The sequence below is a fragment of the Emiliania huxleyi genome, assembly GCF_000372725.1.
Source record: "Emiliania huxleyi CCMP1516 chromosome Unknown EMIHUscaffold_150, whole genome shotgun sequence".
NCBI lineage: Eukaryota > Haptophyta > Isochrysidales > Noelaerhabdaceae > Emiliania > Emiliania huxleyi.
Window position 1 is genome coordinate 127,168 of NW_005201091.1, and position 11,057 is coordinate 138,224.

Sequence of the window (11,057 nt, forward strand, 5' to 3'; positions counted from 1 at the left end):
TTTTGGCCCCCCCCCCCCGGCCCCCCCCCCCCCCCGACCCTTTGCTGGAGCCGTCTCCTAGGTACACCTCGGACCGCCCCTCGGTCCTGTAGCTACAATCCCGCGGCTGTGCCGCTGTCAGGGCAGAGGGGCGACGCCCGCAGAGAGAGGGGAGGGGGAGAGGTCTTCAGTATTTCGGGCGCGCGGGCCCAGCCTCCTCCTCCTCCTCCTCCTCCTCCTCCTCCTCCGAGAGGGAGCCGGGGAGGGGGGGGGGGAGGCTCTGGACTGCAGGGTCCGGTCCGGTGCCAGACCAGCCCATCGCAACCCGGAGCGGCCGCCCCTCATCAGCACGAGGGACGGCGGCCGCCGCGGAGGTGTTTTGGGCGGGCGGGGGGCGGCGGCTGCTTGTGCCCGCCGCCGCGCGGCTCGCGTGTGGCGAGGCTGTGGCGGCGGCGAGAGCAGCGCCAACCCCCTGGTGTTTATTTCCGCGTCAAATTTGTGCAGTGCGTGCGCGGCGGGGGGGCCGTGACCCGTGTGGCGTGTGCGTGTCCAGTGCGCGTGAAGCTCGCACGTCGCAGCCCCTCGCCGAAAGGTATTTATAAACAGTTACCGCCGCGCCGCACCCACCCTCCACCCCCCCTCCGCGCCCCGCCCGTGAAAAATCCAGTATCGAGAGCGCAGACGCCCCAGTGCCCAGACACAACTCAGAACTCACAAGCTCTGGTCTCGGCAGACTCCTTTTTACCGCGCCCGCGCCCCGAATGCCTCGATCTTCTTGGGCAGCCGCTGGTTCGACAGGTCCTCTCCGTGGCCTAGGCAGCCGTGGCCGCCCTCGCCCCAAGTAAAGACGGCGCCGTCGGCGGTGATGGCGATGCTGTGGTAGACTCCGGCAGAGACAGCGATGACGCGCTGCCCAGCCAAGGCCTCGACCTTGTTGGGCAGCAGCTGGTGCTGTCGGTCGCCGTGGCCCAGCTTGCCAAAGTCTCCATTGCCCCAGCTCCAGACAGCGCCGTCGGCGGTGAGGGCGAGGCTGTGGAAGTATCCAGCCGCGACGGCGACGACACGCTGGCCTGCCAAGGCCTCGATCTTCTTCGGCAGCAGCTGGCTCCGCGTGTCGCCGTGGCCCAGCACGCCCAAGCCTCCCTGACCCCAGCTCCAGACGCCGTCGGCGGTGAGGGCGAGGCTGGTCGTCCATCCAGCAGCGACAGCGATGACGCGCCGCCCAGCCAAGGCCTCGACCTTCTTCGGCAGCAGCTGGTTCTGCTGGTCGCCGTGGCCCAACTTGCCAATGAGTCCCTCGCCCCAGCTCCAGACGGCGCCGTCGGCGGTGAGGGCGAGGCTGTGGAAGTATCCAGCCGCGACGGCGACGACACGCTGGCCTGCCAAGGCCTCGATCTTCTTCGGCAGCAGCTGGCTCCGCGTGTCGCCGTGGCCCAGCACGCCCAAGCCTCCCTGACCCCAGCTCCAGACGCCGTCGGCGGTGAGGGCGAGGCTGGTCGTCCATCCAGCAGCGACAGCGATGACGCGCCGCCCAGCCAAGGCCTCGACCTTCTTCGGCAGCAGCTGGCGCTGCTGGTCGCCGTGGCCCAACTTGCCAATGAGTCCCTCGCCCCAGCTCCAGACGGCGCCGTCGGCGGTGATGGCGAGGCTGTGGGCGATCCCAGCCGATACAGCGACGACGCGCTGCCCAGCAATGGCCTCGACCTTCTTCGGCAGCAGCTGGACCAGGGTCGCCGTGGCCCAGCTAGCCAGAGTTTCCATAGCCCCAGCTCCAGACGCCGCCGTCGGCGGCGAGGGCGAGGCTGTGGAAGCCTCCAGCCGAGACAGCGACGACGTGCTGATCAAAAGCCTCAACCTTCGGCTCGCACTGGTGCTGCTGGTCACCGTGGCCCAGATCGCCGAAGCCTCCATCGCCCTAGCTCCAGACGCTGCCGCCGGCTGTGAGGGCGAGGTTGTGGCCATCTCCAGCCGACACACTCACGGCGCGCTCGCCGCCCAGTGGGGAAGGGAGGCGTGTCGGCGTGTTGAGCTGTGTCACGCCCTCGCCGTGGCCAAGGAGGCCTGGGACGTGATCCGCATTGCCGCATGACGAGAGCCGCCCCTCGCCGACGATGAAGACGCTGTGCAGAAGGCCTGCTGCCGCCCTCGCCGGCGGGTTGGACTCGCATAGCAACGCCGAATAGCACAGCCACCGCACGGCGCAGCTCTCGCCCTCTGGCAGCGCCGGCAGCTCGATCGCGCCCACAAGCGGATGCCCTCCAGCGCAAGCGAGGCGTGGAAGAGCAGCGAGACGGCTGCGACGCGAGCGATGTCGGCGGGGTCGCAGTGAGGGAGGGCGCGGACGAGGAGCTCCGTGGGGAGGTCGAGGAGGCGGGCGGGCGGCGGCGTGCTTGGCGAGGGCGCGGCGGTGGCGGAGGCGGCGAGGCGGCGCGAGCGGCGGCGCGGCGGGGTGGACATATATGATCACATATAGGGTCCCTATATCGCGAGAAAAAGAATTTTACTGGCCCGCTCGCACGACACGATTCACGGTGTGCCGTCCTCCCATCCCTCCCTTGGGTTGTCCGTTTTATTTCTTTCTTTTACACGATTCACGCGACAGGCGAGGCTAGAAAAAGAATTTTACAAAAGAGCTCCTTCGGGTATCGCGAGGAAAGAAAAACTCGGGTCAAATAAGAAAACTGGCCCCAGTTTCCTTAAAATCCCTGTGTGGTGGCGGCGTGCGGTCCTCCCATCCCTCCCTTGGGTTGTCTGTTTTCTTTCTTTCTCTTCTGGCCCCACTGGGAATAGGACCGCCGCAAGCGGCGGGGCGTGGAGCGGTTGAGCATCCCTCCGGGGGCCCCTCTGCGCCGGGGAGGCGTTGTTGGAGGCTAGGACGCAAGCGTCCGTCGCCTTTTTCAAACTCGGGGCCCACTCCGCTACGCTCCGACCCGAATTTGGAGGGCCATGAAATTTAAGGTGTTGCTGCGCAAAAGGGGCGGGGCGCGGGCGCGCGCGGCGGGCGCCGAGAGTTCTCTTTTTGGAGACCAGACCTTTCGATGGTTCATGCTTTCTATGTCTATCTCATGCTTCATGACACGACACGCGGTGGTGGAGCTGATGGAGCTGTCAGCTGATCGATCCAAGCGGGTGGGGAGGGGGAGGCATGGCTGGCTGCAGGTCCGCCAGTCACCCGGCCTCTGACGTGGTGCTGCCGCTGCATTGGCTGAAGAAGAGAGGTGCGACTTGATTGGAGGCGCTGGAGGCGATGGCGCTAGCGATGGGAGGTTGGGCCGGGCCGTGAGGGGCTGATGGCGCTGGCCAGCGCGGGGTGTGAGATGTCGTCGTCGTCGTATACTGCTGGCCCTCGCCCTCAGTTGCCAGGGCTGTGGGCTGCAGAATTGGCGTCTGTGGCGTCTACGCAGGCTCTGCAGCGTGATGGCAGGCGGGACTGCGAGGCCGGCGGCAGCGGAAGGAGAGGCTGGGCACGAGCCAGGAACAGGCTGGCCAGGCCCGCAGGTGGCTGCGCTCGGGCGAGGCGCGCGCATGGCAGGCCGAGCAGGCTCGGCATATATGGTGAACCTCCGATGTCGCGAGCGGTCCCGCTTTTCCGCGATCATTTCGTCCGTCCAGGGTCGAAAAGTCAGCAGAGTCTCCTACGGGAATGTACGTAAGAGCTACATACACTGAAAAGGAAGCGGATCGCCCATGTTTAGCGTTTGCCAAACTTGAACCGACGTTCTTCTGCTCAGATTCCGTGGTTTTTGCACGGCATTCGGATTTTCGCTATTTGGTCGTGTGGGTGTGATTCGGGGATTAGTCAATGGTACCGCGTCGGCGACGCGGGCGCCTTGCGGGCAGAGCCCTGTGAGCCACCCTTATGTCTTGCGCGGTCATAACTAAATAAAACGGTCAAAACTCTGAGACGAGATGGGATTTATGTATGTAAAAGAGGAGTGCAGTCGAGAGGACAGGGGAGGGACGCGGCCAGAAAGAGGGCGGGCGCCGGGTTTCGAAAGCCGGCGTTTTCGCGCGTTCGAGGGGCTTTGCCTCGGAGTTTGTGCAAAATTGACAAAAATCTGCGCGCGCGAAAGCCGAGATGGCACCGCAGGCGGCGTGCGTGCACCCACGAGGGCGGCGGCGTCGAGCGCCGAGGAGCACACTACGAGCGCGAGCGGCAGCGCCGACTACGGGAGGCGGCGGGCGGCTCGACCGAGCCGGCGGCGGAGGAGGCGACGGACGTCGAGGCGGTGAGTGCCGCGGACGTGCTGGCCGGCGTGGAGGAGAGCGACCCGAACTACGCCCTTCCGACGGCGAGGGAGGGCCAGAGGGAGCGGTGGGAGCGGCTGCGGGTGGACGAGACGGCGAAGCAGGCGGGGCACACCATCGTGGAGACGGGAACGCACGTCGAGATCCTGGGCGAGCAAGGCTTGTGGTGGCCGGCCACCATCGCGGGGCGAGAGGAGGACGTGGACGGCCGGCCCGTGCACGAGGTCGAATACGACGGCTACCAGGGCGAGCAGTACTGGCACATGCTTGACGACGAGCGCAGTGGCGGCGCGCGACCGCGATGCCGACGCCAGCCGACGGCACGAATGCGGCGGCCTCCACCGAGGGCGAGGAGAGCGGCGGCGAGGAGGGCGGCGGCGAGGAGAGCGGCGGCGAGGAGGACGCGGTCGCCGCGGGGACGCGAGCGGGCGCGCATCGCCGCGCGGCGGCCGCGCAGCATAGCGAACTGGCCGACCTGCTCGACGGGATGGACGACGAGCGGCAGGAGAGAGCCATGCGGGCTTGGGGCTCATAGCACTTGTGGGAGGGTCGTACCTGTGTTAGTGCGCGCCAGTCCCGTGCCTAGTGTCGCCGGAGGACGAGGATGGCCGTGACGGACCGGGGCAAGCTCTGGGAGGTTCAGTGTCAGTGAGTTATTGTAGAGGCCACCCATGTGCACAATATCTTGACTGAGAGCTAAGCCAGGGGAGGCAATGCCGGGGCCGTACAGCAGCTTGATGGTGCTTCGCCGGCGTAGAAGCGGCCGCGGAGGGCTCCGGGTGCCTGAAAAAGACGGAGTTACGTGGGCTGTGGGAGAGTTACTGTCGACTCAAACGACACTGTGCCGTGATCCTCTCATATATGGCTAAATAATTGACCGAGCCAAAAAAAAGTTCCACCGCTACGACTGGAGATATATCGAGATTGGGTCACCATGACCCTTATGGCGCGAAAGGGTTAAGCTTGAGGAGCTTCGTGTCATGTGGGAACTGTTTGGCTAGACGTCGCTCAAGAATGAAGGAGCAGCAACGAAAATCGGAAGAGGAGGATGCTGAGGCGGCGATTGCTAAGCATGAAGAGGATCGATCGCCCGCCGCAGGCGAAGAAAATTTGGGAGCTGCGCCGTATCGTTGATCACGGTGGGAGCCTCCTGGCCCCAGGCCGTGCCACGGCCGACTTAGCCGATGTAAGAGGCTCCCGCTGATCTTAGACCGCGCAAGCACCCAGCGTGCCAGAGCACACTTAGACCCGCTAAGCCTCGAGGCTCAGAACTTAGACTACTACCCAACCAGTTGTGTTGCTGTGTGCTGCACGCGGCCTGCGAGCGGGGCGGGGTGCGCACTGTCCCTCTGTGTTCGTGCGTCGCCCATCTCTCCTGGAGATGTCTGCTCTATTTATTTGTTTGTACGATGGGAGCCTTGCTGAACGCTGACGCGAGCGCACAAGTGAACCTGAATATGTGAAGAGTGATCCAGTCGATGGGACAGGGAGGAAGCCGCGCGGCCCCCAGATACAGGAAACTTACAGCGCAGGCCCAGGGAGGGGGGGAAAACGAAAGTCCAACAACCCCGAAGGATCTCGTGACCCAGTAAAGTCCCCGTTTTCAGACAGAGGTGCTCCCCTGCTCGCTTTAGGGAGTCCATGGTCAGGGACCCCCCCCCCCCCCCCCTCTCCCCCGCTCCGCCATCCCCGCCGGGCGACGCCTCTGCACCCTTCCGCGTGCCACAGCGGGAAGCAAACTAAAACGATGGAGAGAAGCGGAGCGCCGTGAAGAAGGTGGCGAGCTCCGTGACGGGAACTCCAAAGTGGAGGCCTCCAACGGCGTTCGAGACGCGGCAGGTCAGGCCATCGATCCCCACGACAAAGCCGGTCTGTGAGACCGAGTGTGAGGCGACAGAGATGGCGATGACCTTCCGCGTGCGCAGCGATACGATGGGCCCGCCCGAGTGGCCGTCGAGGATGTCGCCCTGGATGTCAATTACGCGGCAGCCGTGCTTCTCGTCTACCCGCTCGATGCACGCGACCGAGCCGTACATGGTGTTCTGCACGGCGGCATGCTTGTAGTTCTGCGTCCCGTAGCCGAGGATCACCACCTGGTCGCCCACCTGCACGTCGTTGCCAGCCTCCAAGGCGCTGGGCAAAGACCCGTGCACCAGCTCGAGCATCGCGAGATCGAGAAACGGCTTGGGATAGCCGGCGCGGTGGTCGGCGGCGTCGCGGCGGCCGGCCGGCGAGGGCGAGTGGGCGAGTACCTCCGCACGGTGGGGCCAGCTGTTATACGTAATCGAGGCGCCAACGCCGACGTCGATCAGCGGCCGAGAGTCCGCATCCCAGCCGCAGTCGAGGAGGACGTGGTGGCTGGTGATGAGCCGCACACCGGAGCAGGTATGTAGCGCAAAGGCCGATCCGAACCTGCGCCCTTGGAGGCCGAGCGCCACCACGGCGCGGTTCCAACCCGCAATGAGCGGCGCGGGGTCGACTCGCTGCTCGAGGAGCGCATAGCGCTGAATGATATGCATCAGCGACCCGTTGGCCGCGGCAGCAGCAGCGAGCCGCTCAACGATGGCCAGCTGCCGCTCAACGATGGCCAGCTGCCGCTCAAGCTGCCGCTCAACGAAGGCCAGCTGCCGCTCAATCTGCCGCTCAACGATGGCCAGCTGCCGCTCAACGATGGCCTGCTGCCGCTCAACCGGCGAGGGCGATGCCGAGGGAGGTGGCGGCGACGGCGAGGCGGACGGCGGCGGCGGTGACGGTGAGGTCGAGGGAGGCGGCGGCGAGGGCGACGCGGAGGGAGGCGGCGGCGACGGCGAGGTGGAGGGAGGCGGTGGCGACGGCGAGGCGGAGGGTGGCGGCGGCGTCGGCGACGGAATGTTGGATGCCGACTGTGGTGGCGCTGTATCGGTGCCAGCACGAATGTGCTCGTGGACGGGGGAATGTGGGGAACATCGGGGCCAAAATGATGAGCTGGACCGGTCCGACCAATTCCAGAAAAGCAAGCGCTCAATCAAAAAGGGCGCCTTCGGCACTACTCTCTCTCGAGGTCTTATTTCCTGTTCTTTGTTGGGGTTTATGGGGCCCATTGGGGAGAGGGTGGTCACACGAGTCACGACACACCCGAGTCCGAGCAGCGAGCGAGCGAGCGAGGGAGGAGCGGCTGTTGCTATAGATGGACATGTGCAACATGTGCATGCACATGTACATGTGCATGTGCATGTGTCCCCGACCCCGCCCTGCACGATCTCACTTCTCTTGTATTGTGAGGGATCTCTTCAATCCGTCCCCTCACCCTCATCACAACCCGACACAGAAGAGCGGCAAGCGATGGGGCTGCGGCTACGGCTGCGGCTGCGGGAGGGGCTGTGGTCGCGGGAGAGCCGCCGCGCGCGAGAGCCGTCCGACACACGATCATTTTCACTGTAGCACTCCTTTGCCGTCCACATCTGGTTCATCTCTGTGCGCCCCTCATCACAGCCACAATGCATAAATCTCATCGTCCGTCCTGGATTCGCCTCTCGCCACTCTCGGATACGCTCGCAGGTGGCGAAGAGGCACGTGGGCGGCGTGGCAACACGGAGCCTTGCACCCTTTCGCCCGTCTCATCACTGCCCCGGCGCCCACGCCTCGATCTTCTTGGGCAGCAGCTGGTTCGACAGGTCCTCTCCGTGGCCTAGGGAGCCGCGCTCGCCCTTGCCCCAGGTAAAGAAAGCGCCGTCGGCGGCGAGGGCGAGGCTGTGCTGGCCTCCAGCCGACGCAGCGACGAAGCGCTGGCCAGTCAAGGCCTCGACCTTCTTGGGCAGCAGCTGGCTCTGCTGGTCGCCGTGGCCCAGCCTGCCAAAGCCTCCAGGGCCCCAGCTCCAGACAGGTCCGTCGGCGGTGATGGCGATGCTGTGGTTAAGTCCGGCCGACACAGCGACGACGCGCCGCCCCGCCAACGCCTCGACCTTCTTGGGCAGCAGTTGGTCCTGCTCGTCGCCGTGGCCTAGTCGGCCATCGCCTCCATAGCCCCAGCTCCAGACGCTGCCGTCGGCGGTGAGGGCGAGGCTGTGCTGGTCTCCAGCCGAGACTGCGATGACACGCTGCTCAGCAAAGGCCTCGACCTTCTTGGGCAGCAGCTGGCGCTCGCTGTCGCCGTGGCCTAGCTTGCCACAGGCTCCTGCGCCCCAGCTCCAGAGGGCGCCGTCGGCAGTGAGGGCAAGGCTGTGGTTGCCTCCAACCGACACAGCGACGACGCGCTGCCCAGCCAAGGCCTCGATCTTCTTGGGCAGCAGCTGGAGATCCTGGTCGCCGTGGCCCACCCGGCCATCGCCTCCATAGCCCCAGCTCCAGACCTCTCCGTCGGCGGTGAGGGCGAGGCTGTGACTTCCCGCCGAGACAGCGACGACGCGCCGCCCAGCCAAAGTCTCGAGTTGCTTCGGCTGCCACTGGTCCTGCATCGCCTCGTCGCCGTGGCCCAGCGCGCCCACGCCTCCCTGGCCCCAGCTCCAGACGGCGCCGCCGCCGGTGATGGCGAGGCTGTGCGCCCATCCCGCCGACACGCTCACGGCGCGCTCGCCACCCAGCGTCGACGGGAGGCGGGTCGGCGTGTTGAGCTGCGTCACGCCCTCGCCGTGGCCAAGGAGGCCTGAGACTTGAGGAGGCGCAGAGCCACACGACGAGAGCCGCCCCTCGCCGACGATGAAGACGCTGTGGAAGCAGCCTGCCGCCACCCTCGCCGGCGGGTTGGACTCGCGCAGCAGCGCAGCAAAGCACAGCCACCGCACGGCGCAGCCCTCGCCCTCTGGCAGCGCCGGCAGCTCGAAGCCGCGCTCTTGCGCCCACAAGCGGATGCCCTCCAGCGCAAGCGAGGCGTGGAAGAGCAGCGAGACGGCCGCGACGCGAGCGATGTCGGCGGGGTCGCAGCGAGAGAAGACGCGCACGAGGAGGTCCGTGGGGAGGTCGAGGAGGCGGGTGGGCGGCGGCGTGTCTGGCGAGGGGGCGGCGGTGGAGGCAGAGGCGAGGTGGCGCGAGCGGCGGCGTGGACATCGCGAGAAAGAAAAACAGCGACCTTGTTTCACGGAGCCAAGAATTCTTAAATGCAAGCCTAGGAAGCAAAACGCCCGTGCTCGCGCCAGCGGCTGCAAAAAGCGCTCTTACGCATTTCGCTGCTCATCGCGACCGCCACCAAGATGCGGTACGGCTCCCTCGCCTCGGACTCTCCGCCTGCCGTGCGACGGCTCGTCGCCTGGCTGGCCATGACGACACCGCCGACGCCGCTCGACCTCAGCGGCGACGGCGGCTGTCTGATGACGACGCTGCGAGAGCCACTCCCAACCGCGGCGCGCGCCTCGGCGGGCGTCTACGCGACGGTGCGCTTCCGCGCCGCGCTCGCCGACGGCACCGTGCTGCACGACTCGTGGGAGGGCGAGGCGCCGCCTCTGCAGGTGCGGGTCGGCGCGGAGCCGTCGGACGCTGCGCTCGGGTGGGACCTTGCGCTGCCTCGGATGCGGGTGGGTCAGCAGGTGCGGCTCGAATGTGGGCCGTCGTACGCGTACGGCGATGCGGGCGCCCCTCCGCTCATCCCTCCCAGCTCGCCCGTCACCTTCGAGCTCGAGCTGCTCAGCGTGCGCGAGATATGGAGAGATATGCGGAGATATGCGGAGATATGCGGAGATATGGGGAGATATGGGGAGATACCAGCAGACGTGCAACGTGCGCGAGATATTGGGAGATATGCGGAGATATGCGGAGGTATGCGGAGATATGCGGAGATATGCGGAGATACCAGCAGACGTGCAACGTGCGCGAGAAGGGGGGCGCACCGCCGTGGTCGTGTCCCGGACGCGTGCATCACATGTCCGAGACATGTCGAGACATGTCCGAGACATGTCCCTCAGGTGCGCGACCTGATGAGCAGCCACAACCCGGACGAGGTGCGGGAGAGATCAGCTCTGGTCTGGACCCGTCGCCACCCCCCGACGCGTGGTCCCGTCCCCACCTGCCCTCACCCTCTCCTCGGCATCGCCCTCCCGCCTGTCCCCACCTGCCCTCGACAACCCCTCTCCTCTCTCGCCGCATCACGCTGCCGAGCGGCACCACGTCCAGGACACGTCCAGGACACGTCCGAGACATGTCCGAGACATGTCCCGTAGGTCGACTTTGTCGAGCGCTACCGCGAGCTCGTCGCAACCAAGGAGAGGGCAAAGGCCGGGAGGGCAACGGAAGGGAGGGCAACGGAAGGGAGGGCAACGGAAGGGAGGGCAACGGAAGGGAGGGCAACGGAAGGGAGGGCAACGGAAGGGAGGGCAACGGAAGGGAGGGCAACGGAAGGGAGGGCAACGGGAGGGACAGCCGAGGACGGGAGGGCCGAGAAGGGGCGGGCAAAGGCGGCCTGGGCCGACGGTGGCGGCGGCGAGCGTTCGCCCGCGCCAGAGGCTCCACCAGACGGTGCAGCGGAGGCAACGCCAAACCCGGCGCAAGCGGACGCCCCGACCGCCTCAGCGGCAGCCGCGGGTGCCGCCGCCACCCCGCCAGCAACGCCGCCACCACCCGCCGCCGCAGCAGCTCCGCCCGCCGCCGCGGCAGCTCCGCCCGCCGTTGCGCCGCCGGCCGCCGCCGCCGCACCGCCCGCGGCGGCCGGGCGGAGCGCGTGGGTGGACGAGGGGCGTCAGATCGAGGGGAGGCACGTGAGTGGGTACTCGTGGGTGGAGACGGAGGGGGAGATCGAGATCTCGTGCCCTCTGCCGGCCGGGGGCCGCGCCGCCGACGTGCGGTGCGAGATGGAGTCGCGCCGGCTGGCGGCTTGGTGCGGCTCGGTGCAGACGCTGCTCGATGGGCCTCTCTCGGTGCGGGGA

At 66.7% G+C, this 11,057-nt stretch overlaps 3 protein-coding genes across 3 annotated transcripts in view; 2 read left to right on the forward strand and 1 right to left on the reverse strand.

The window, feature by feature from the left end:
• Positions 1 to 4,070: 4,070 nt before the first annotated feature.
• EMIHUDRAFT_363568 (hypothetical protein) lies at positions 4,071 to 4,633 on the forward strand (the record flags this gene model as incomplete). The annotated part of the gene is made up of 2 exons (XM_005786493.1): positions 4,071 to 4,509; positions 4,542 to 4,633. Coding segments are annotated over 2 exons (531 nt in total), but the record flags the coding sequence as incomplete, so codon positions are not given.
• A 1,333-nt stretch (positions 4,634 to 5,966) lies between these two features.
• On the reverse strand, positions 5,967 to 7,173 carry EMIHUDRAFT_111348 (hypothetical protein; the record flags this gene model as incomplete). Its single annotated transcript, XM_005786494.1, has 2 exons — positions 5,967 to 6,902; positions 6,964 to 7,173. 2 exons carry the CDS (start codon positions 7,171 to 7,173, stop codon positions 5,967 to 5,969), a joined length of 1,146 nt encoding a protein of 381 aa, XP_005786551.1.
• A 2,219-nt stretch (positions 7,174 to 9,392) lies between these two features.
• Positions 9,393 to 11,057, forward strand: part of EMIHUDRAFT_111349 (hypothetical protein) — a gene marked incomplete at both ends in the record, with an annotated part of 2,363 nt that continues 698 nt past the window's right edge. The window contains 3 exons of the mRNA XM_005786495.1: positions 9,393 to 9,827; positions 10,101 to 10,136; positions 10,590 to 11,048. Coding sequence (XP_005786552.1) covers positions 9,393 to 9,827; positions 10,101 to 10,136; positions 10,590 to 11,048 — 930 coding nt within the window. The remainder of the gene's footprint in view (positions 9,828 to 10,100; positions 10,137 to 10,589; positions 11,049 to 11,057) is intronic.